Below are 25,071 nucleotides of genomic sequence, written 5' to 3'. Positions count from 1 at the left end.
GGCCAGTGTCACGAGGTCTGTCTGTTCTCTCCACTAATACACAGCAAGGGTAATCCCAAACTGCTGGAGTTTGGGAGAAGAGAGGAAGCACAAGGCCCTCTCCCAGTGCTGCAGCTCTGCAGGCAAGTAGCCAGCCTGAGGCCAGAGCTGTTGGATCAGATCCTCCCAGAGCCCCCAGGCAGTAGGGGCAGGGCCCAGCGGCCTCAGTAAAAGCACTGGTCTTTGAAGGTACCTAAAAATCCAGCTGGGCCAAAGGAAACCAAAACGCTTGGGAAACTGTTCTTCCCTTCTCTGCACTGGCAAGGTGGATCACATGACTGGATCATGTGACTGATGGGCAAACAAATACCAGAACAAACTGCAAGAGGATTTGAAAATCTGTACTTTAGAGGCATAAGGACTACCAAAGGTCAGCTGGCAGACAGACACAGACAGAAAGCTAATGAGGACTGCCTGGAAACGCAGAGAGAAACAGCATAGGAACTCTGCTCAGTGTAAAGCAATACCAGTCCTGGCCTTTCCAGCCATCTGCCCATGCTCTAAATCACCACATTGCTAACACAAACAATCAGCTCTTCATCTAGTGCCACTGGTTCTGGGCTATGGGCAACAGAAAACCTTCATCTTTACAGTTTGCCAAGTAGGGGTCCCAGAAAGGGGATGACTGTGTTCACTCACTGCTCTGCAACTGAGCACTGGTAGCACTGCTCATCACCCAGCATCGAGTTAAGCAGAGACTCAACTATGTTCTTTTAAATGACTTCTTCCCCCATTCAACCACTCCTCTGCTTTGATTTTAACTTAGAGAACAATAGAAAAACTGCTTTATCTTCCCCAAACACACAGTACATGCTTTCTCATTGTTCCCTGAATGTATTTTAATATATTTTTAAATTGTTAGTATTGCCAAATTCCATTTTTCCAGCATTATGTCAGAGTCAATTTTCTAATCCAGCCTATGGTGGAGCTTTCAATTGCTCTTTGTTCACTCAAAAAAAAAAAATCATCAACTGTGTTTGTTTTCATGATCTTTATAAAGCATTGGACATACCAATGTGTTTGACATGCAAAGAGTAGAGGAAGCTTGTCTGTCTTTGGTCAAGTTCTGCATGCAGTGTAATTAAACCTGGCCCTTACTATTTTCTACAGAGTATTTTCCATTTGTGGTTGGAAGCAGACTGTATGGGCAAGTAGCAGCTGTTTCCTTTTAGTTCTCCATATGACTGTGTGCATGCCCAATATGTGAAAATGATTTTCTGGCAGGAGGTGTTACGGGGAACTGTGGCTCCTTTTGTGCTCTACACATTTCACTCTTATTTCCTGGGGCTCTCTTTTTATCCCCAAGATCATTATTCAGTCTCTTAGTGGAAAAGTGAGAACACAATTATAACATATGGGCTTTAACCTTGGCAACAAATGTCTCAAGCGCACTCTAGTGAGAGGGGAGTCCATCTAGCTTTTCTGACCCGCCCCTGCAACTTTAGCACTATTTGGTAGTCTTCTTTTCCTTGCCCTACACTACTGTGAGACATGGCTATGCTCTGACATGTTTTACATCCAAGAATAAGTGGAGCAGCTTACGTTCTCACTCACACAAAGGTACTCCTGAAAACCATACATCAAAGCTGGATACAATGAGGAGAAATACTGACTCAAGGAGTACTGTTAGAAGGACCTTCCTCAGTACTTTCAGGTGCACATGTGAGTGAAAAACAGTGCCCTTTAGCTTGCTCTGCCCAGCGCTCTCACGGCCTTGGAGAAAGCAATGTTATACAAAGTCCTGCAAGAGCAGGGGTGACGAGAGTGCTAGATCATAGCAGAAGCACAATCCACATAAAACTGCAAAAGACTTCTCACAAAGTGGGGCAAAATGCCCTGCCTGGTCCAGTCCATAGCCTGTAAAATGCTCTGGTATCTTCTGGCATGAAAAGCACTGCATAAAAGCAAGTAGTTATCGCCTGCTCCGAGCACACAGAGAATTACTCCAGTTGGCAGGAACTCCTGGGAGGCTCTTAAAGAAAGAGAAAGTGAGCCCACTGCAGTGTTTTTAAATAAACACATTTCTGGGATTGTTTTTTTGTCTCACTTCATTAAAAAGTTAAAACCAGAAGCAAGCATTGCATTTTCTTTTCCAAGCACTTACAGGTGTTCACAGCACACCTGCTCCATACCACTCCTTTTTTAGATTGTGGGAGGGTGGTATGCACTGTTTTGCCAGATAGGTGACTTTTTAAATAGCAGCATAGTACTGACTGAGCATGTTCAGGAGTAATTTCCCTTCATTGGTTAGGTCAAGCTGTGAAATACTGAGCCAGATAGAGACATGGACTTCCACTAGCAACTATCACTCAACAGTTCCTGCTGCTAAAAGCAAAAGTTCTTGTGAATCTTTCTGCTGAAGCTTTCTAGGACATCTTAGGCCACATGTGCTATTCATTTATCTCCATAATAATGGTTTCATATGCTATCTGGAAGTAGAAGGAAGATATATGATGTTATCTTTGCACTTCTTGATCCTTTCTGTGATTGGTAAAATAGTGAAAAGATTTAAAAAAAAGAAGATTATTAGAGAGTCCAAAAGATTACTGACTCTTGAAATGGGAGTTTTGATTCTGACCTTCCTAGTAAACACAAAAAGAAGGACACAAAAAGGGTCTTTTATCGTATTGCCAAAGGAGGGAAAAGAAAAACAAACCCAAGAGAGACAACAGAAAGCAGTATGTGTTGTAGCATTCAGCCGCAATGCAAGACTAAAGCTTCTGACTTCATTTAGCTTCACTAAAACCCCTTAGGTGTGTAACAGGAACCAGTTAAACTCCCATCTAGGTTATGGTATTGAGCCCATTCAAGTATTCCTTGCAGTTCTGACCAAAGACAGCACTTAGTTGCTGTTGTATGTTTATCTGTTGAACATCTCAACCAGTCCACACTCCAGCAGCCACTGGGAGAAGAACTTGCAAAAAGCTTTGGAATCACTATCACAGAGACCAGATATCATTGTCATGCTCTTGCTTTTGATTACTCCATAGCATTCTGGGAGCAGCAGTTTAGCTGAATTGCTTCATTTTCCCTTGAAAGACAAGTTGACAGTGCCACAGTGAAATTCCCATGCCCAAGGAGGGTGATAAATATGCAAGAGGCTGCGTGCTCACTTAATTACCTTATCCTCCCGCTACCACTAGTGATGCTTTTTTCAACTTTGAAGCACGGAATCTGCCATGTAAATAACGCAAACTAAACTGTTCATCCCAGGAATACGACATGTTGACCGTATGAGGTTTAAAGCTGTATTTATCACTGGTTCTGGTGATTTCTACTCAAATTCAGTGAATCTACAGCAATTGGCAGTAAGTTTTTGTAAATGAGGGACTAAAGACAGCTTTTCCCATCTTTTTCAGAGTTTAAGCCACAAGACCATATGAAATATCCCAAAATTGTTTTTAATTTTAGCCAAGAAGGTGTCAAGTCATGCATTTTACTGTTTAAGCCAAATTTTCCCCTTCATTCGTTCAAAGAAAAACCTAAATATTAGGCTTATGAGCTGCCAAAAGCCATATAGCCCACATTGAGATTTCCATAAACATGTCCTGACATTATACTGTCCCTGTTGCAACGTTATGCTACATGCATGAAACTGCTTTGTGAGGCCTGAATATTCAGAGCACAGATCTGTTACATTCTGGAGCTTCTGTCAGACTCCACTCTAGTAATTTAGGCACTGAAGCTCATAGGACATAAAATTAAATGAAGTCTATTCAAAAGTTTTCCAGGCTATTTTTCATCATTTTAAGTCTACTTGGATTTACATACTCTTTTGGGGTCATTTTGTCTTTTGTCCTATTAAGCTCAACTATTAAGTAACACATTTTAGCATTAGTCAATACACTTTAGTGTTTTTCAAGCTAAAACATGAATACATGAAAAATGAAGACTTTCAGTTCTGAATTTACTAATATAGCACCTCCCCCCACATTCTTAGATCATGATAGAGTTCTAAGCCTGTTCCATGACCAGAGCAACTGTCATTTAGACTGAATTGACTGTGACTGCCTGCAAACAAGATTAGACATCGAAGTAACATTATATATATTTTTAACACTTACAAAAAAATTTGAGTGAGAACGACAGACAAATGAGACTCAACTATGAGTTTACTCAGAGAAAAGGTCAAAGCCTTCTTAGCAGAAACCATAAACATCTTATAAGTTTTCTAAAACCATACAAAACCACCTCTGAGAAGTACCAAAAAAGGGTGCAAGGGGTTGATGAACTTTACTTAATTTTTCTATACCAACAACATAATTACTGCATTTTAGTTCATAAGCAACCAACACTATACTGGCTCCAGGGCCCTCCTGACAACAATACACAGTTTAGTACAACGGGTGATCACAGCCCATGTTCACTGGAGTACAGAGACAGAAAGAAAGTTCTCCCTGCTAGACAGTAAGGTACACCAGTGGCTCAGTGCAACAGAATATTCCACAAAATCAGCTCAGTAGCGCTTGGACTTTCTGCCCATACGGAAGCGGAGCCTCAGTGGCACTGAAGTCACTTTAGACGCATCATCAAAGACAATGAATGCACTACTGAAATCCAGAGTTAACAAACTTCTGCCAATACTACAGCACTTTCCTAAGATACGCTCATAAAAATATGAGCAAATATTGTAGAGAATTGAGGGTGAAAGGTTTTTGTACACTTCTGTGATTTGTAACTGAATCTTGTACATTTTAATAGTATTTTTTCTGTTTACTGCAACACTGTATACTACACAGGTTTTATATGGCATCTATGGTTAAACAAAAGGTGGAGTAAAACTCAAACCAGAAAATATTTTTCTATGACAAGTATATACAAAATACGCAACTTGCTACTACAGCAATTATTTCTGCTACAAATTTTCAAAGGGTGTAGACATATATGCTGAAGATCAGGAACAACCAAAATTACAATCCAAAAAATTTAGAAAAAAGGAAGAGATAAAAGAATGAGGAAAAAAAATGAACTAGAAATAAAGTGATAGATGGGCAACTTAGAAGAAACTATGAGGGAAAGAAAAAATAAAAAAAAGAATGGTGGTACAAGAAGCAAAGATGATGGGAAATGAAGAGATAGTAAAGGACTGGCTGCCAAAGAAGATAAGATCAAAGAAGAAGTCTAGAAAGAAGAGATTCAAAGAAGGTAAAAGAGACTTCAGAAAACCCCATAGACAGGATTTTTAGAAAAGCTTTCATTTGCTCAGATATGCTGCCACTGAACTTGATACAAAGGAATGAGGTCCAGATGGATCACTTAGGGAAAACAAAAACCACAGTGAGATTTTGTTTTTCAAAGAACTGTAGTTTTGTCCCCCTTTATGTATGTATGTAAACAGACACTTACACATATATTACTTCCTGGTTGGTGAGGAATTACTTAATGGCATCATGTATTTTTTTGATGAAACCAAATGCTGCAAACAAGCAGGGTATAAGTGACCCCTCCCCACCAATGCCTGTGGCCTAATTAGCCCCTCTTTTCTCAGGTGGTGCTGATAGATCTCTCAAGCTGATTTACCTACCAGCTGTGTAATTCTGCAAAAGCAGCTTTGATCTTCTTCACTGAATTATCCACTTCTTCTTTGATCATTATGCGATATCTGGTTAGAGAAACAGTGCAACGCTGCAAGTCTTTTACTGATTTTTCAATGTTTGGCCCTAAAATAGAAAACAAAAATTGCACAAAAGTCAGAAAGCTGGTTTTGGCTTTTCTGAATGAGGGAGCAGGAATAGTTCAACGTTATTTGCCCAGATTAGGATGGAGTTGTTATCCTACTGAAGTCCGTAAATCCAACTTTTCCATAGACCTTCCGTTGTGCTCTTCAGTTTCTAAACATGTTTGCTCAAATTCATTCCCTAAATTAAATAAATCTTAAAACATCACTATTAATTAAAATTATTTATTTTAAATTTCATTTAATATAATGTTAAATAGACCACAAATTTTTCTAGTCATTTTTGTTACGCTGAGCATGGTTCTGCTCTCACTTCCCAACACATCTCTTCTTCGCGTATGTGCTTTTTTTTTTCCTACAGGCCTTAGCTGTCTGATCACCTCAGCACACAGCAAGCAGGGATCCAATTTACCTCTTTTTTTGACTGATTCATCTGTCTTTGTTTCAAGTTGGGTTGTAGCATTGGATGATTTAACTGAGGAAGATTTTGACTTTGGCCTGCCTAGGTTACACTGGAGTTGAACTGATGACTGAAGAGACTCATGCTGTTCTACTCCATTCATAGTCTTTGGGTTTAATTCCACAGATGCTCTCTGGTGTTCTCGTTCTTTGTCTGCAAGAAAACATTAAGGTAGAAAACAGGGAGTTACAAGATGAAGAAAGATATGAAGCCTTATTGTTAACTTTGAATGACTTTATGTTTATAAACTAGAAAAATCAAGTTATTTTTTCACTGGCCTGCATTCTACAGGACCTCAGAAAACAATGACAGAACAGAAACAAAATGTTTTTGGTTATTAAACACCAATCTGAACACATCTATGTTTCAACAGTTTAACAAGAAAAACCCATTAAAAAAACCACTCTTCCATGCTGATATGAAAAAATACCTCATATCATAGAAAGCGTACTACCAATTGTAATCTTTGCCCAAATACTAGGCAACAGAACTAGAGAGGAAGTCTGCTGTGGAAAACATGAGACTTTAGCACTGATCTATCTCACACACAAAAAATGTTCATCATTTAACCGGCATTCAAAAGGTACTGATTAAACATTCCTACCTGAAATACTTACCTTGCCTGACTACAGATTTCTATCAAAAGCAGCTGCTAAGAGGGACCAAGCAGGAAATGAAACAATGTCGAAGATTAGGCTCTTGGGTTCAACACCTTCAAGACGGGTAAGATTACAATGCCTGAGCCTGTTTGGCTGCCACAAGACAACCTGGTTTACTCTTTCCAAGACTTCAGAGGGATTCAAGATAGCAGCATCATGACAGAGGGACAAGCAGCCAAAGAATGGCTATGAAAACTGACAGGTAAGGCCAGCTATTACTGCCACTCTGAATTTTAGTTAAGGAAACATGCATAGAAAATGATTTGCTGTGTTAACTCATTTTTCTAATCTTTGCACTCACTTTGATGAATGAATGATAGTTTGTTCTGAAGATGCTCTTTATGCATCACTTTATTCAGCTGATGTTGTTTAGTGTCTGGAGGAAAGGGGCTTGTCAGATTAACAGATTGATTATAGCCCACGGAATAGGATTAACACTGCTGGGACTGAGGGATACTACCTGGACAGCTCCAGGATATCAGCTAGTGACTTCTTTGTGCCCTAGCTGGGCACTAGGATGGGGGTAAAGAACATCTTGGTATGTTTCCATGGCAATTACATAACACCAGAGGAACAGGGAGGAACATTAGTGCCCACATTTCTAAAACAGCTTTTGTTTACAAGCTTTAAAAGGCAAGTCTGTAAACAGAAAAAGTATCTTACACAAAACAGCATGTAAGAAAATAGCTAAAGAAGTTAAAGAAACTTGTGTATCTGTGAAAGCAAGAAACACTAGGTATGCAGCACTCTGGACATATCAAAGGTTCAATGCAGACACCAGTCTCACACATAGCCAGGGACTCTGTTCTGAGATAACTGCCATTAACACCATGCAACTCTGGCTGCATCTCACACTGATGCAGATAGCTTTGATTTATAAAGAATGTTCTTTCTACTGTCAGTTGAGGCTAACCTTGCTACATAACTCCAACAGATAGTTAGAAACAACCAGTCTATCAGCTAAGCTATACAGAAAGGCTTGGGCTATTGGGTTCTGTCCCCAAGATTAGATCTTTTGAAATTTGTTGTTAAAGTGCAAAATTGTTATTTACTGCATTTAATTAGCAGCTTTGGTACACTTGTCAAGACAAATGACAAACTCACAGCTTTTTGCCTAAAGAAAGCCATCTAGAACAATGGTTATACTTTAAAACCTTTTTAATCATCTTTTGTCTGCAATATACTTTGACACTGTTTCTTCCAAAATGATATGAGCTACTCTGAAACCCAGCAGCAAGATGACCAACATGGCCTAGCAAACAATACCTTAGTATGCTACAACTGAACTTTCAAATTTGGTTGAGGACAATCAACACAATTAAAAATAGATTGAGAAATTCTGCATCAAATCTCTGAAGACGTGGTCCCGCTAAGAAACATGTATAACAAAATCTAGGAATAAAGTTTCTCTCAAATGCTTGAAAAAGTCAAAGGTTTGGTTAATAGTAGCTACAAGGAAACTGTTGCAGGGTTCACTATGTGGTGGCTTAGAATGTCAGCACTAGTCTAATGTGTGACCTCCACCGCATTAACTGTCAAGTATTACCAGTCCTGCCGGTAATGGCAGCAGCCCAAATAAACTTGCTTTGAAATCTGCTGAGCTGCTATCTTTGAAATGAGTGGTTTATCTTTTTATAACAGCTTGCCATTCAAAACCTTTTAAATAAAGTGAACCTCATGGATTCTTTGGCCAGAAGAAGAAAAAAAACTCCCTTGAAATATAAACAGGAAGTTTGAAGGATTCACTAAAAATCATCCTACATGAGAAACAATTTTAAACAGTAGGAAAGAGATCGGTATCTGATTTGCATCTCATTTTATCCAAGTCCCTGCAAAAGCAACAGCACAGCAAGGCAGCATTAAATATCCCTTCAGTGCATTCATGCCCCTTCTTTACAAGGGCATGCATAGAAAGGGTAGCTGGAAGTCCTTCAGATCCTGTGTTGCCAAGGACTCTAAGAAGGAGAGTTGGAGGGTCTGTTCTGGTCATCATTTTGAAGTAATCTGTTTTATTGGGGGCCTTTTCTCCTTCAAGATATTGAGAAGGAGAGCCCCTGAACCAATTCATAATTAAGTGAAACGCTCCCTGAGGCCCTCCATGATGAGGCAGTTTGCCTTTCCAGGGCCTTGAATTCTGTGCTTCATTTTCTCTAGTAGGTCTTGATTCCCTGTAGGAAACCATCACACAAAAAAGCAACAGCTAAATTTTTCTGAGAAAAAGGAAGATGGAATAATGGCAAGAAATAAGCAGACCTGAACTAAAGGTAATAGCCACATGTTCTCCCCTATTGTTTTGTAGCATAGGACACATGGAGAAACACCAGCTATGCCGCATCCTCCCTTCTGATCCCTGAAGTCCATTCCAGGCAGCAGGATTTTATGGCTCTGAAAAATCTAATCTCACAGACTGTGGGTTGGTATAAGCAAAGCTTCAACCTCGTGTTCTTCATGGGGAGGAAAGCATAAAGGATGGTCAGCAGACACCTGAATATGACCCTTCTAAGCTGTGAGTTGTCTGAAGGCGATGGTGAAATGACTACAGTACCATTACCTTGACAGGGAAGGAATCAAAAGAAACAAGCCAGACAAAGACAAAAGAAAGAAGATTACAACACAAGAGGGAGCAGTATGAAATGGATGCACTTTGGACTCACTTCAGCATTTCAAACTGCTTTAGAGCAGTTGGTGTGACCTAATCAGAAACCACAAGGGCACAGCTGCTGACCCCGGAGGGATCCTGATCACCCTTCTCTTCTGTTTAGTACCATGCACTTCAGCACAAGTTTAACAACATGTACATAAGTGGCTTTTGACCTTAAGAAAGTAGCTATTATACTGGCTGCAAAAACAAGGATTCTAGAGCAACTGAAAGTGAAGAAGAAACTCTCTCCTCCTCTGCATTAAACAAATTGCCAGGAACTTGTTTTACTATGCAAGGGAAACTTGAATATTAAAGTTTCAGGTTTTCCTTTCTCTCCACTTCCTTTCCTTTCTCTTCTGCCTTTTTCTTTTATTTTATCCCTCTCTCCCCGTTTTTGAAACAGGGGATATGTGTAAAAGTTTATAAAAATTGTATGGCTATGGTAATATCTCATTTGTCACTTGTAAAAGCAAAGAAAAAATCTGAGATACCTTTTGCCCTTGGTATGTACAACTCTACACTGTATTATGTCAAAGAGAAAAGAAAGGACTCAATCCCAATGCCACAAAAAAGATCACTAAACCCAAAGGTACTCTTTTTGGATTCACGTCTGCTAGCTGCTAGAAAACACTCCCCATGCATGGACAATTCAGTCTATGTATCTTTATTCATGCATGTATCATTTCAAAAAAAGCAACTCTAAGAAGTTTTGACATGGGAGCCTGACACATGTTTATACCACAGATGTTTACATCCTGCAGAATAAGTGGCAAGAAAGCTTTTAGTATTATGGAAATGCAGAATTTTCTGGCTTATGGCATATTCTATCCAAAGTAAATGGGGTCTTTAGCAAAGGCAGGAAGAGTATCTCTGATCCTTTGTGAAGCACCAAATTCTTAGGACAAAATTTCTTGGTAAGTAGTTTGTCTTTCTGCCTGCTATATGTAGCAGAGTTTTCATGTAATCGACCAGAGGTTGGCACCACCAAAGTCATCTGGAAGCACCAGAGAACTCATTTCACGATAATTATCCATTTGGCACATTCCTTTAAAATGCCGTTTGAGAGCTGTATTTGTAACCACAGAAAAGGAGATTTCAAGGAAAGTTCTTTTAATGCAGTGTTACATACTACACAGGAAGAAAATACCAACAGCAGCAATAATTTAGGGCTGTCAGAAGTTTGAAATGTAAAGAGCTGAAAAAACATTACCAGTACTGACAGCAATTAAATATGAGCTTTAGGAAAGGATACTTGAAGGCAAAAGCTTTCACAGAGCTTCTCCCCAAGAGGAGAAGGTTTTTTTTCATTGAGGTTGCTATAATCGTAACTCTGGATCTACTACAACCCAGTGGGGAATAGCTTTCTGTGTTACTGTCCTCCAGAGTTTCAGAAGCAGTATCTGGACCCTAGCAGAAACGTGTGTGTACTAAGAGGCTATCAGACTGCCTTCCCTCAACAGAAAGGCCCTCCTTTTCCCATTAGGGAAAACCAGTGGAGATCTACTGCAACTAGCCTATTCAAGGAAGATGAGAAAAAGTGAACTAGTTTGGACTAGGCAATAAAGAAATCCTGTAATATGCCACAAGGTCCTACTGCTTAGATGACTTTGCTCCAGATGAGGGACTTTATCGCTTCTGTCCCTATTTCACAGTCCAGCCATTTTCTAACCCTGCATCCTTCTGTATTTATATCTGTAACATTCTGTATCAGCTGGGCCTCTAATTATAGTTTGATCCTTTTGTCTCCATGAAAAAAAGAGATTTTGCAAGGAAACATATTGCAAGGCAAATTGTGCTCTGATATAGATCTACTTGCATGACTTTAATAGCTATGTGCATTATTTTGCACAAATACCTCTCTCCAACTTCTTTTTATTACATTCTACTTCAAGGCAATAAAAATACTATAATCTTTATGTAAATGGGGGCTTGGCTACTGCCAGTTAAAAAGGTGTCTTGTGCCAAATGAACCGACTGACCTGTGATTTCTGGATGGACCAGCGCTGAGTGTACAAATCCTGTGCATTTGTTCTCAAGAGAAGCAGCTTCCAGTTTCCGATTGGCAGAACCACTGCAAGAGTTGTCCTTAGAGCATCCATTCAGATGGCAGTCATATATTCCCTGGGGCTCTTGAGATGCCTTCTCAGGTCCACCGTTCTTGGTTTTAGGATCTTTATTGCCTTGGTGCTGCTTAGATTTGCTTCTTTTTCTCCTATTGTTCTAAATGGAGAAATATTGCAAGAACAGAGACATAACTCAGTGCAACTCATATAAACTCAAAATATAATCAGTAAATTGTCCGATTGTCCGTGCTCTTAAAATGCCATACAAGTGACATCAGTGTAATGCAATTCACAGGCCATGCTGTGCTATACAACACATTGTATCTGTTGAGCTGAACATATAAATCATTTCAAATAAAACCTGAAGCCCCGAACTGGTTTTCCCCTTCCTTCCACACAAAATACTTGCATTGCAAACTGGTGACAGAGCCTCTGCTAAGATGCTGCTCAAAATGTTTGCAGTCACTTAGGACAAGCAGTTCCTAACCATCCAGGGGACATCCACGCAGTAACACAGACAAACCCTTAAGGCATCACCCTCATCAGGTAGAAAGTGATCACAGAGGACATGGGTTGGCCACTGCTACTGTAGCTCTCCCAGCCATAAAGAGAAGCCTCCACGGCAGTGCCTCACAGGGCAGCCTTCTGGCTTGGAGATACATAAGCATGAAGATCATATCCCATATATACTTCAAGTATCTACTTGATAGTGTCACTAATGCATGACTCCTAATGGATGACTCCTATGCATAAGTTATTTTTCACCTGGCAGCAAAAACTCTAGCACTGTAAGTGGCTGTGACTATCCAGGATACAATTGCTTATTAAGTCTTTCTGTATAAGGGCTGTTTTGGGATTTGTTCTATACTTGTCCAGGGTCTGGCTCCCACACACATGTACACACACCTGCTGTCCCAGAAATTCTCTCAGAACACTGGGCTAGACAGACAAGAAGAGATGAACAGGATTAGAAATAATACACACATTTGCTTTCAAGTGTTCTGACTATAGGTGTGAATGAAGTCCCCTATGTCAGCAAAAGCAGACAAAGTACTGGCCAAAATAAAACTAGTACATTCAACTACAGACAGCTGATAAACGGTCTGAATGCTTTCATTCTCAAGAGCAAGTTCTTACCTTCTTTTTCCCTGTCATATTCCATTCCTTTAGAACCTGAGTTGCACTGCCTAAGAAAGGAAAGAGAAAACATTTCAACAAAAGTTCAGCTATGAAATAGAACGAGTGTGTTTAAGAACAGTTTCTAGTCTCCTAGCTGGGCAGCATTTCCATTTGTTGTTGTGAATTCTCTTATGTGGGGAGAACGAAATGGATACTGCCATCTTGCTCTTTTTTTACTTACCCATTTTATTCGATTACACTACGTACAGTGAATGGCCTACTTGGCACTACTGCTTTTTATGGCCTTCATTCCACAAAGTGGGTGCCTAACTTAAAGCACTAGCATAAGCCCCAGAAAAATCAACACTCAAATAAACCTCTTGCCTGAAAAGGGAAGTATCTCAGCACCCTAATATAAACACTGGGTAAACTAGTTAGCCCACCCTGACTCTACAGCTTCCAAAAGTTTTAAAATCTTTTGGCATTTTTATCATATACTTCCTATGTGTTATATGTCATATTCAGAAGACAGAAGAACATAAAAATGAAGACCTAATTAGCATCCAAAAGAATAATTTTGTGGACTCCTGCAGAAATTCTGCATCAGACAAACACAGTAAACTTAGACTTGGCAAAAAAAAAAAAAGGTTAACATTTATGTTGAAAAATGATTACAATTTTGTATACTTGAAATGCTGTCTGCCAGCCCTAACGAGTTGGTCAGATAAATTTATGGAAGAAAGCAAGCAGAGCCTTGGTCAGACCAGTGCCAGCTGTCACATTAGAAGAAAACTCTTCTGCATCTAGTTAACATCATTATTTTGTTTTCCTGGACCCTAGAGCTGAAAATAGATGCTCATGGTAAGGATGAAGTCTGAATTGTCATCCAAACTACTATGACAGTATCTGCCACAATAATCCTTTTAATCGCAACCAGGTTAAAGGTCTTCTGCTTGAATTTAAGAATCACTTTACCACCACTGCATAATTCTAGTAAATATTCATTTATTATCCTTTCCAAATGGGTTTCATACTCAGCCATTCTTCTCGCTCATTTCAGTGAACTCTTGACAATATCAGTATTAAGAAGTAATGCTGTTTTCAGACCACTGAGTTGTCAACTTGTATTCAGCCAAGACATGTGAGGTTTTCAAACATACCAAAGTTATTTTTCTGCCACAATAATTCAGATCATCTGGTGAGTCGATCACGCACATTAGAAGAGATTACATGTCCTGCTAGCAGTGCTAAGTCTAATTTCTTAAATTGTGAAAAAATGTGTATGGAATCCATCAAAGCCGTATTTTATTTCCTAGATGACATGACAAAGCAGACAGAGGCTAAGGAAACTTCTATTATGTGTAACTATACATATATCTATATTTAATTATATACAAACATACTTATGTACATATAAATACAATCCCCTCTCCTAAAGGTATGCTATCTGTTGACAGACACTATGTTTCAGTACAAAGAAATAAACCCAGACATTTGCTGCACGTTTTACTCCATGTTGCTGAAAATATGCAATTTCGCTTGACAGCTTTGTTAACTGTTTTCACAGTATCGTCCAACACTCCTTGTGTGTTGGCTGGTGTTGCTTTAGCTTTCCTTCCCCCAGCTTCCCTGTGAATACTATGCACAGTGAGGGTTATTTCAGGGATTCACCCAACTAACCCCAGTTTCTTCCTGTTGGAAATGCACTAATTGTGCAAGTCCCAAAGCCCTCATTTGAACCCACCAGTATATTTCCTTGAACACATCTACAAAGCAACTGAACAGACCTTCTGATTATGCTTAATTAGGTAAACACTAACATAGCAAATAAAACATCTGAACTGCTATTTAACTCAAATTTCACTTATAGAAGTAAATTCATAATAGAGGCATCATCTATATGCGACTCCAGATATGAAGCAAGATAGGAGCTGATCTCAGGAAACTAAATTTGAACATTTCTTGATTCAGCATGCAGCACCTCTGAGAGAAGTATTGAATGGAGGTGCTCAGCCTTTTCACTCAGCATGGCTGTCCCCATGTTTTTCATTGCACGCGGCAATGCGTTCTCTGCGATTGTGATATTTCAATCTTAGCAATTTCAATCTTACCAAAAGATACTGGAAGTGCCAGATTCATTCTATCCACAGGGGCAGCTGAATGGACAGATGTCTTTTCTCATGCTGTTTCCAGACAGTAACAAATATTGGCTGTTTTCATATGCTCACTTGCAAAGACTTTTGAACTCACAGCACAATGATTGTAAACTGGTGAAGTTCAAATAAAGATCATATGAATTCAGGTTACAACAGCTTGCTTTTCTTCAAGACTTTGTTGCACTCTTGCAAGGCTTGCTTTTGCCCTCTTTCTTCCTCACAGCAGATGACGACACATGGCTATGAAAGCACTTCCCTTCCTGAGGAGCCATTGGAAAGAACTCATAGACCGCAAGTGAGCAATGGTAACTCAAGACAAAATAAATTGAATGAAAGGAACTTACTGAATAATCATGGAGCAACCCTCCACTACTTTCCCCATTACATGTATTACAGTATTTTTAATTTTTGTTATTTAGATTTTTGTTAATTAGATGGATCGCATTTTCCTTTCTCTGTGTGTGTGCACAAACAAACTCTGATTTCCATACATCTATCAGAATCTGACTGTCTATGCAGATGCCTGAATCAAGAGGCACCATATAGATCTGATGGAAGAATTTTGATGCATTTCTAAATAGTCCAGTTTGCTTGCACATGCTTTTTGCATATTGCTAAGGAATTCCTAGTACATCATGATGCTTTTTGGCTGATACATTTTAATAAATTAATCCAAACCAAACCCAAAACTATTCTGAGGTAAAATAGATATGAAATAAGCAACTTGGTGAAATGGCAAATAACACTATGAAGCTTTTGAAGATATACAGGGCTTTTGAGACTAGTGAACTTCTAGTATCTTTTAAGCAGCCCCAAGCTACACAGATTTTGAGATTTGTTCATGGTATGCTATTATTCTTGCAAAGGGTTTCTCACAGACGTTGGTGAAAGTTCAAAATACTTGCCATTATGTATTTATCAAAAAAGTGTTATTTAAATACAAGTGACCTTTCATTAGAGATGGTCTCATGATGCAAAATACAAACTCAGATCCAGATTTAGAATGACTCGAACTTTCAATGGAGTCTTGGTTCAGCCATTATAAATGTCAAGGCTATTTGCAAAATTCAGATTGAGGTTTGAATGTCAATGTATGCACCAAGTTCAGGGATTTAGGGGCCTGGTAATCTGCTTCAGAACCAGCCCAAATTCTTATTATTTGCTGTATCTTCAATAGTGAATCATATTCTGACATGTTTACTTTAAAGAGCATTAACTTTCATGCAGAATAAAGGAGGTCTGCAACAAGAATGGCATCAAAAATGGCAAAGTCAGGTAGAACAGATAAACAGCCATGTCAAACTCCTACTGTGAAGAAGCAAAGACGCAGACAAGAGGATCAATTATTAAAAAAAAAATTAACCTTCCAAGTGTCACAATCATCTGAATATCAGCAGAACAGAATATATTTCGAGCCACCAGAGGCAATGAACACTTTAGCATGCAATTGAATCCCTCATGCCTTAGTGAAAAAGGTACACTGTACTCACCATCCATGAAAGCTTGAACAGCCTTGTCTACATTGTTATCAAACTGCTGCAACACCAGAACTATCTCATTATTGCTTTTGTTTGGAACAATTGATCGAATTGCATTGATCTGGAAGGGAAAAAAAAGGAAGACAATAACATACGGGTTTATCATACTCCTTTAGACAGCAAGGTACCTCTCTGCTAATGCATGTTTATATACACGCATGTTACACATGACGTGCTCACAAGTATACAACAATGTATCTGTATGAAGCAATACCCATCCTCTCCTTACCTGGTCCATGCAAATAATGAAATCAATTTCTTCAAGAGATCAAATCATAGAACTGGTAGCCAGTAAGCGTGGAACCAAATTCTACCCTCAGTTTAACTGAACTAACAGAATTTGGCCTTATGCTTCTTTCCTAAATGTTCTATTTGCTGCCATTTGACTTTACAAGACACATCACCTATACAAACTTATGGAGTACACAACTACTTCAACAAGGCTGTCACATGGCATTACTATACATCAAAGTTATGACTGGTGGTTTTTTTGACATCTGCAAAACAGTCACATGCATGAAAATAGTCACAGGCTAAAAGAAAACTGTATCATTTTTAAAAGCTCTAGTGGCTGCTCAGCATAATTTCAGTTTGCCATTCCATATATACGTGACCAGGAAGCTTGTGTTCTTGAACAAAGGACATGGGAAGCCAAATGCTTCCTTCAGGAAACTGCTGATGGATGAGGTGTTACACCCACAGAGGATTCTGGCATGCCATGCTTCAATTTCACATAATTTTCTATTGCTGTATTGTCTTCAGTATTCATTTATACCAAATGGTAATTCAGCCCACTATGTTTTAAATAAAATATTCCTACTGGAATTATATTGATGATTTACTTTCTCATGTCCATGTAATGTAGCTGAAAGTAAATAGTTACATGAAACTTAATTACTATACTGTTTTAATGCTAGACTAGCTTTACTAGATAGTATCAAAATAAAAATTCTTAAACATAATTAGCAAAACTAACAAAAGCCTACAGTACTACTCTGAAAAAACAAGAGAATCAGTGCCAAAACCAGTACAGTTGTTCCAAATCAGCTTTTTTGAGCTTCTGTGTCATGCTATCCATCATGTATTTACTATTAGAAACTTGCTTTTGTACTGCAAATTTTCATCCAGCACCCTTCTTTGCCATCTTTCTGTGGGAATACATTCTTGATTTGGGTATACTTTATTTACTGCATCAGAATGTTGTCATGCTAATTTCTGATTGTGAAGCACTAGGGGTCTTTTTATTGTACTGTGAAATATAATTGTGAAAAAAAAAAACGTGACGATGGATCTGTTTGTGGGAACTAGGCTGGCTTACATGGTGAGAGCATTCACACCACCTTGTCTCAGCTGTCCATTTAAATGCTGAAGAACAATCTTTCTAGATTCCTTCATGGAATCTCCATCAGTGGAGACACCAGATGGTGATTCAGAACACTTAAGCGCTCAGATTTAAGACCAAAAATCTTATTTTGCTGTAATATGTTCACCCCACTCCTCAACCCACTGTACTTCTCTCTCCCATATACTAACATAAGCCACGACTCATTTCAGGTGACTGAGAGCTCTGAGTCATGATACCTGCTGGACTTAGCTTCAGCACTGCCAAAGGTTGACACTTGCTTCAGCTATCCACACAGGATCAAACTCTCTGGAGGATGCTTTATAGATGAGCTCATCTCTTTCACTGTGTAAGGAAGGCCACTTTCTGACATCAGCACACAACTTTAGTACATCTACTTAGTACAATTTACTCTGCTCCTGTCCATCATCCTATCACACATGTCTCCACATTTGCCCACAACACATTTCAAGTAACAAGTCTAGCCTTGGACAACTCTGGCCACAACCATAATTTAGAGGGCAGTGGAGTTAAACTGCTTGTCTACTTCCCAAGGACCCTTTCCAAAGGCTGATCTAATCATTTGTCCAATGTTGCCACCCTATGACTGGGCTAAGTTTGCCCACAAGCTAGGTCCCAACCCAACAACTAACTACTTTGTAGTCTCTAGTAAACACAGGTAACTTTATGTTGGAAGTTCAGACAAGCCAGGCTGTCAACTGGACTGCTTGAACCAGAGGCTGTTGTTGTCAGAAACTATCCAGAAAATCTGTCTGCTTGAGCTTATCTCTTCAGCTGACGCGTACGAATGGGGAGGGAAGTAGCGAGTATAGCTCTCTATGCACTGCAGGCATTCAAGTGAAAACCAACCTGAATCAACAGGATGTACAGAGAAAGCCCTGGAAAATGGAGTTTTATTCATCTTCTGATTGTGGGCACAGGCATGCTATTTACTGATAAAGCTGCAACAAGTATGAACTGAGCTGGCTCCGTAACAATAAAAGTTGGCAAAGACACTATGGTAGAGCAGGCCACAAGCTGCAGTCCATTTTATGCTCAAGCTGGTAGTTGCCAAACATTTCCACCATGTGGATTACATCTTCATATTGTCACAAAAACCTCCCCTCTTCTTTCACAATCATGTAGATCATCTCTCTGCCTACTCAAAATTGCATAATCTCTTTGTGGCAACTGCTTACAGGAAAAATAGTAAAAGGAAATATCTAGTGTATTCTAACCATCTTTAAATATAAGCATGGGAATTTCATATGGCTTCTAGGTCCTTCTTTGCTATGAAAGGTCTGGAAGCCTCAAGAAGCATCTGGAAACAACAAAGTGAGGCCAAGACCACAGGATGGATCAGGCAACTTGCCACACTGCAGTTTGGAAACTTCTTAAACGTCTTAAAGACGTTAAGAAGAACATCTGTGGGGTGGAGAACACTGACACACAAGAACTCGACCAGGCAGACTACACTTTAGACTACAGAATCTACTGAAGACTTTCTGTTTGCACAGTCATTGTTAAGAAATTTTTGATTAATAGAAAAAACAGAATTAAAAGCTGAACTGTGCTTCATCCGACTAGTACTATGATTAAATACAAAAAGGTTATGGAAACATTCTAGTTGTGGAGATGACCCAAAAAAAGCAAGATGATGATCTTAGGAATAAGATCATCAAGGAAGAATACTTGCCAATACAGAGAAAAGCAATTAAGCATATGACCAACACCGTGGACACAGTCCCGTTTTAGTTGGACTATATAAAAATTCAATTTAGGAAACTTTAATGTACTGCAGAACGCAACGGTTCTACTGCCAAAAACCAACAATATCCTTTGATGACTGTTGCACAAAATATAAATTTGTTCATCTTTCCATTTAGAAAATAAAAAAGTTAAGAAGTTTCATGGAAAAATTCCTCAGGAAAAGAACATCAGATTGCAAAGTAAAGCATCCAGGACTTAGGAAATTCCAAATTAGAAGTTTCTTACACTTTCTTAATATGGTTCCCTTGTGTATGTACGCTATGATACCCAGGACACCTACAAGTTGTTAGTGTTTCTGCTTTCCAGACTTCTGCAGTGACTTATGTGGGATAAGATAGATGAAAACTAAAATTTGCAAGTAGTAGGATATGCCAATATTAAGGAAAAAAAAAAATAGTGCTCTGTTCAGAAACAACAAAAGCAGATACAAACCCAGAATTCCAATAGAGGAGAAATCCCAAAAGATTTTGCTCTGAAATAAAATATTTTGTCTTAAAAATTTTTAGGAACACAGTGGAATAATGTTACCATATTTCTTCTGGAATTTCAAAGGCAGATAGATCTGTGTGCTACAGGTCAGGTCTCCAACATACACACTGACTCATGTTTTCATTCAGAATAGACTGGAACTATTGTACACAGGCAATGATATGTCAGCAATTTCTGGACATCCAGCAACTCTTGACAAATGGCTACAAGTCTCAAATAGTGACCTGACGCTGTATCTGGGAGGAGGACAAGGCGTGCTGAGGGATACTAGACCATATGACAGCCTTAGCCTAGAAATGCAAATTCCAAGGTCCCCGATATTCCACCTCTTAGTCCTTTCACCCTGGTTTCAAAAATACATGTAGATTTCTATGTTTGAAGCTCAGGTCTGTCCCCACATGCAAAATGTGACCCATATATTTCTGGAAAGGGACATAGTGATATAAAAGAAAAAGCTGAAGGGAGGGGTAGACAACCTTCCTGTCAGTGTAAGCCTAACACAAATGCACTTCTACAGCTGAAGGTCATAAGAGATGTATCACAGACTGTGATGAACGGAGGCGCAGCTCCAGGAACGCTTGACAAGTACAAGACGACAAGTTGGAGATATATTAAAGGGCTGGATGTGAGCTGGATCTAGACAGCCCAGATATGCTGGCTCCTCTCTGGTTCACCTGCTAGTTCAGGTGATAAACCAGTCCTTTTGCTAGTACAGCTATACACCTCAACTGCTTACAAGTCTCAACTGCTTGAGAGAAGTTAGTCACTTCCCAATCCAGAAAACTATATACAGCTCATTTTTATTAAAGGTGTGATAGGGTGATTCCAGGGCAGGAGATAATTCCCAACTTTCTCTCTCTAAATTTATATTCCTCAAACTTACCAAGAACATCCATCTTCTTAACATGTAACCAACAGATTATGGAACTAGAATAATCCAATATAGTATGACTTCTCATCAACAGATTCCTTTTAAAAAATATTTAACATCCTAAAGGATGAAAAAAAGTACAAGAGCCAGAGAATCTCCTAACAGTCTGTAAGAACAAACTCACAGCAGTATACTTTATTAGATTTATTTCCATGTATGTGGGAGAAAACAGCTTTTTCCTACTTGCTGAAACCTGATCATAGGAAGAACAACATTACCAGACAGACCACAAGGAAGTCAACGTTTTAATGATTTTGTGAATCATCCTGTCTTTATCCAGTGTAGATTCCCAGTGAACTTCTGTCATCATCTGGATGCTAGACAGGCATTCCGGGACATGTAGAGAATTCAGTAACATACCTTCTGAACCACAGATAATTGTGCTGTTAATGTCAGCATTAGTTGAGAAGCTGTCACTGACAGTAGTTAAATTCCCAGGCTTTCCCTCCTGTAGCCTGACCAAAAAGCACATTTCTTTCTTTACTACTAAGACGACTTACTCAGAATTTCAGCTTACAAAAGCTACTTTAAAGCAATCACGGATCTAAAATATAAAGCTGTGATCTTGAAAACAACTGTGTACGCTCAAGAACATGGAAAGTAGAATTCACATCCACCTCCATTTAAACCCCAAATCCAGAGACCTACCTTGCAAGCATGCATTTAATTCCTGTGGACCTAGCTAATCTTCTGGATAAGGCTAAAGTTAGTTCAAAGTTTAGAAGACTGTCAACCACTTTTCTGAGCTGAAGCCTTAAGCACACACTTAGCTTGAAATACTTGCTCAAGCCCTGTTAAAGTTGCCGCAATTTGAGCCAGGTTGTGTCTCATCAGGACAAGAATTCCACAGTCATGAGGTTGTTTTTATCAGTCTCTTACATAAATTGCTGAGGACTGCCCAGAAGTGATATCAAAATCAAAAAAGGTTCCAAGTCCCCTCAGATAAGCTGTTTCTACCCCAAAATAAAACCCCCAAGGTCCGATCAGATATACTTTACTAATTTTCTGAGGATTACTGTTAAAACTACAGGCAATCTCACTTGGGGCAAATTTTTGGCTCACCTGAAGAAAAAAATAATTCAGTAACAGGTTAATTCTGAGGAGCATGGCACACTTCTAACCTCTCATGGTATTTTACTTGAAGTCCTCATGAACATCCATCTCATGAGATTTTCCTGGTAAATCAAGCTCAAAAAGAAATACAGCCTGTCTGAAAGTTGTGACAGCAGATTACCTACTCCACACCCAGAACCAAGCTGACATTGCTATGTATTCCTCTGAGTCCTTTAGGTTCTCTGTCAAGTTTCAAATGGTTCCCAGGCAACTGTAACAACATGGAACCAATCGCTGCCTGTTTGCTGCTCCACTCCATCTGCTCCCCCTTGGCATCATCTCAAAGAGGATGTTTCTGGTGAATAAGTAACATATCCGGGGTTCAGAGAATTTGTTTATGTATTTCTGACATAGTGACAAATTAAATTTATTTGCTGAAAGCTCACGGCTGTTCTGAAACTCGTGAACACAGCTGCTCTAATCCGCTTGAAGTAAGTTACTACTATGGTCACTTATTCAGTCAGAAATATTCTTACTTATGCTTGGTTAGGAATGCTAATGCAGATCCACCTTCACTTTATACTAAACATTAAGATCAACAGATTTTCTCCAAGTTAGGAGTTAAATTCATTTAGAAGTACGGTTATCAACAAATACACAGACATTTTCCTACTTTATTTTCACTGCATGTCAGTAGCAAATCTTTATGTACACATACGCACCATATATACTCACTGAAACTGAGCAAAGGTAGCTGTGTAGGCCACACTCAACTAGATCACACCTCCAATTGGGGTTGACCCAAATCCTGCAAGAGGAGCAGGGAAGAAGGGCTGTCTGCAGAACTCTGCTGGCTTCTATAATCTAGGAATTTAGCATTAGCAGATGTTCTGGCTACTTTACGCAGAAAAAAGCATTTTTAAAAACACTTCAAGGCAGCATTTTTTTAAGGTTTTAAAAACTCCAGACAAACATATTTCATAAATACAATATGACTTTGCTGCATTAAGAGCCTATTTCTTACACCAGAGACATTTTTCCAGAGGTTTTACTAACTGAGCTCATGACGACACACTGAACAAGTGTTGTTAACATCCTCTTTGAGCAAAATAACAGCTTTGATCAGGTCTGCACCTCTCTTTCCACTACATGACCTGTTTATCACGCTGATACCTTCAAATTCTACTTGCTGCAGTAAACTACTTTAGGCAAATCATCATCATGGATTTATCATGTCACTCCTGTCCCCCAGATTTGTAAAGTACTTAAATGGAAAACCCCAGACATTTCAGGAATCCTGAAAGAACACATGAAAAGGTTTGGCTCAGTAAGAATTGTTCTGCTTGAATGATGACAGCACTATTTACAGACCTGAATCTATAATATCCTTACCCGAAGTTAAATGGCTCATGAAGTGACACAAGTGCATTTTAATCAACTTTGCTGGTCTTTGGACTAAGTCCATCTACTTCAACCCATGGGCAAGGAACAGCTGCAAAGGTCAGCTTTAAGGAGACCTCATGAAATCATAGATTGGAAACTACCTGCCTTTGTAATGTAAGATTTTAAATATATATACTTCCATTCCTTCCACTATGAATCCTACTCTTTGCTTGCATGCTGAATATCGCTTATGAAAACTACAGTTATGGTATAATGTAAATCAAACTGTGAAACCCCTCAAAACACATCTGAATAAAATTTCCTTCTTGCAGCTTATGGAACAAACCTGCCCATCTGCTCCTACAGCTCTAATGCTTGAAATGACCAATGAAAAAGCAAGCCTTTCAGAAGACCTTCAGCAAAACTTCGCTCCTAACAGAATTCCAAGAGGAGGATTTTCATCTGAATGAGTAATTTGCTAATTCCAGCTGACATCAGACCTCACTTGTTCAAATATGTTTAGACACACAATATTAAAAAAAAAGAAAAAAAAAGGCCCAACAGCAAGTCCTGAAGTTTGAACAATTCATGATATTTCTTTGGATCAAAACCAAAATCAAGTGCCAGAGCTGAATGGCTGTCCTGGGGAACGCCTGATATTCACTCTTCTCTTGTTAAACTAAGAGGGTCTAATTGTTGCAGGAGACAATACATTGCTTGTATTCCTCGCTCCAATTGCTTACTTTGGATGCCTTGTCATTCAGAATCTCAGCACCTCTTCTGGTGATGTACTAGGTTAATGCTTGAATACCTCCATTAATTTTATCAAATTATCTTGGATTTAAGCCAATGAGTTTGGCCCATTTTATCCCTTAATCCAGTGAACTTGTGTGCATATGACCTGAACTACATATAACTCTCAGTCTCTGAAAATCCTGATACTAGAAAACAAATCCTTAGTTATACTGTATTTTCAGGCACAGCGATGAGTATCATCAGAGGCAACAGGGAGAGCGGCATAGTGAAGGAAGACTATAGCAAGGATCAGGGCAGAGGGAATTATTCTAAGAGAGATCCTGATGGCAAACTTCTCCTTGTACTAGCTATGCAGGCATGTAATGACCCTTGCAGCTGTTGAAACGCAGAACTTGTGTTATTCCAGAAAATCTGTGGGTTATGTACATGAAAATATGCTAATCAGAACAGTCCTGGCTCCCCACAAGAGTATCACAGCTGCAGGAGTCTCTGCCAACTATGGAAACTTCCATTAGCCTTCCTGACATCACAGGCCAACATTTATATAAATCTCTCAGGGAGACGGGGGGGCGGGGAAGAAAAGATGTAAAGTAGAATGTTTAACCTAGTGACTTCATGAACTGTTTCAGCTGAAATGCCAAGAAAGAATTATACAAGTATCAGTACCACAGTAGCATTCTCTTATGACTCAAATTAGGGGTAGGGTGTTACAGAGCTTGTGTGTGAGCATAATGCCCAAAATGTCTGTCTCAGCCTCTCATCTCCTTTAAAACAGTGGCAGAGGTCTTATTCCATTGAATAACTAGAAGCTGATCATGGAGAGAACATGGGGAAAGGCCACCATTTAAAAGAAAAAACAACCCAAACCAACAAACATTATGCTAAAACTTCATGGGCTCTGTACTACATTTTTGTCACAGAGAAACAATGTTCAATTTAAGGAGAACTTGTGTTCTACTTTTGCAGAAACTTAGAAGGATAAGTATTTGTGTGCA

The 25,071-nt window shown here is 39.1% G+C and overlaps 1 protein-coding gene across 1 annotated transcript; it reads right to left on the bottom strand.

Annotated features, from left to right (window-relative positions):
• Window positions 1-5,563: 5,563 nt before the first annotated feature.
• On the bottom strand, window positions 5,564-16,413 carry LOC104158629 (SPATS2-like protein; the record flags this gene model as incomplete). Its single annotated transcript, XM_009696335.1, has 5 exons — window positions 5,564-5,699; window positions 6,129-6,329; window positions 11,456-11,696; window positions 12,677-12,726; window positions 16,305-16,413. Coding segments are annotated over 5 exons (737 nt in total), but the record flags the coding sequence as incomplete, so codon positions are not given.
• Window positions 16,414-25,071: the final 8,658 nt, after the last annotated feature.

Source organism: Cariama cristata, unplaced genomic scaffold, assembly GCF_000690535.1.
Source record: "Cariama cristata isolate BGI_N322 unplaced genomic scaffold, ASM69053v1 scaffold1093, whole genome shotgun sequence".
Lineage (NCBI taxonomy): Eukaryota > Metazoa > Chordata > Aves > Cariamiformes > Cariamidae > Cariama > Cariama cristata.
Note: the sequence above shows the minus strand (reverse complement) of the source record. Positions and strands in the feature narration are given on the sequence as shown.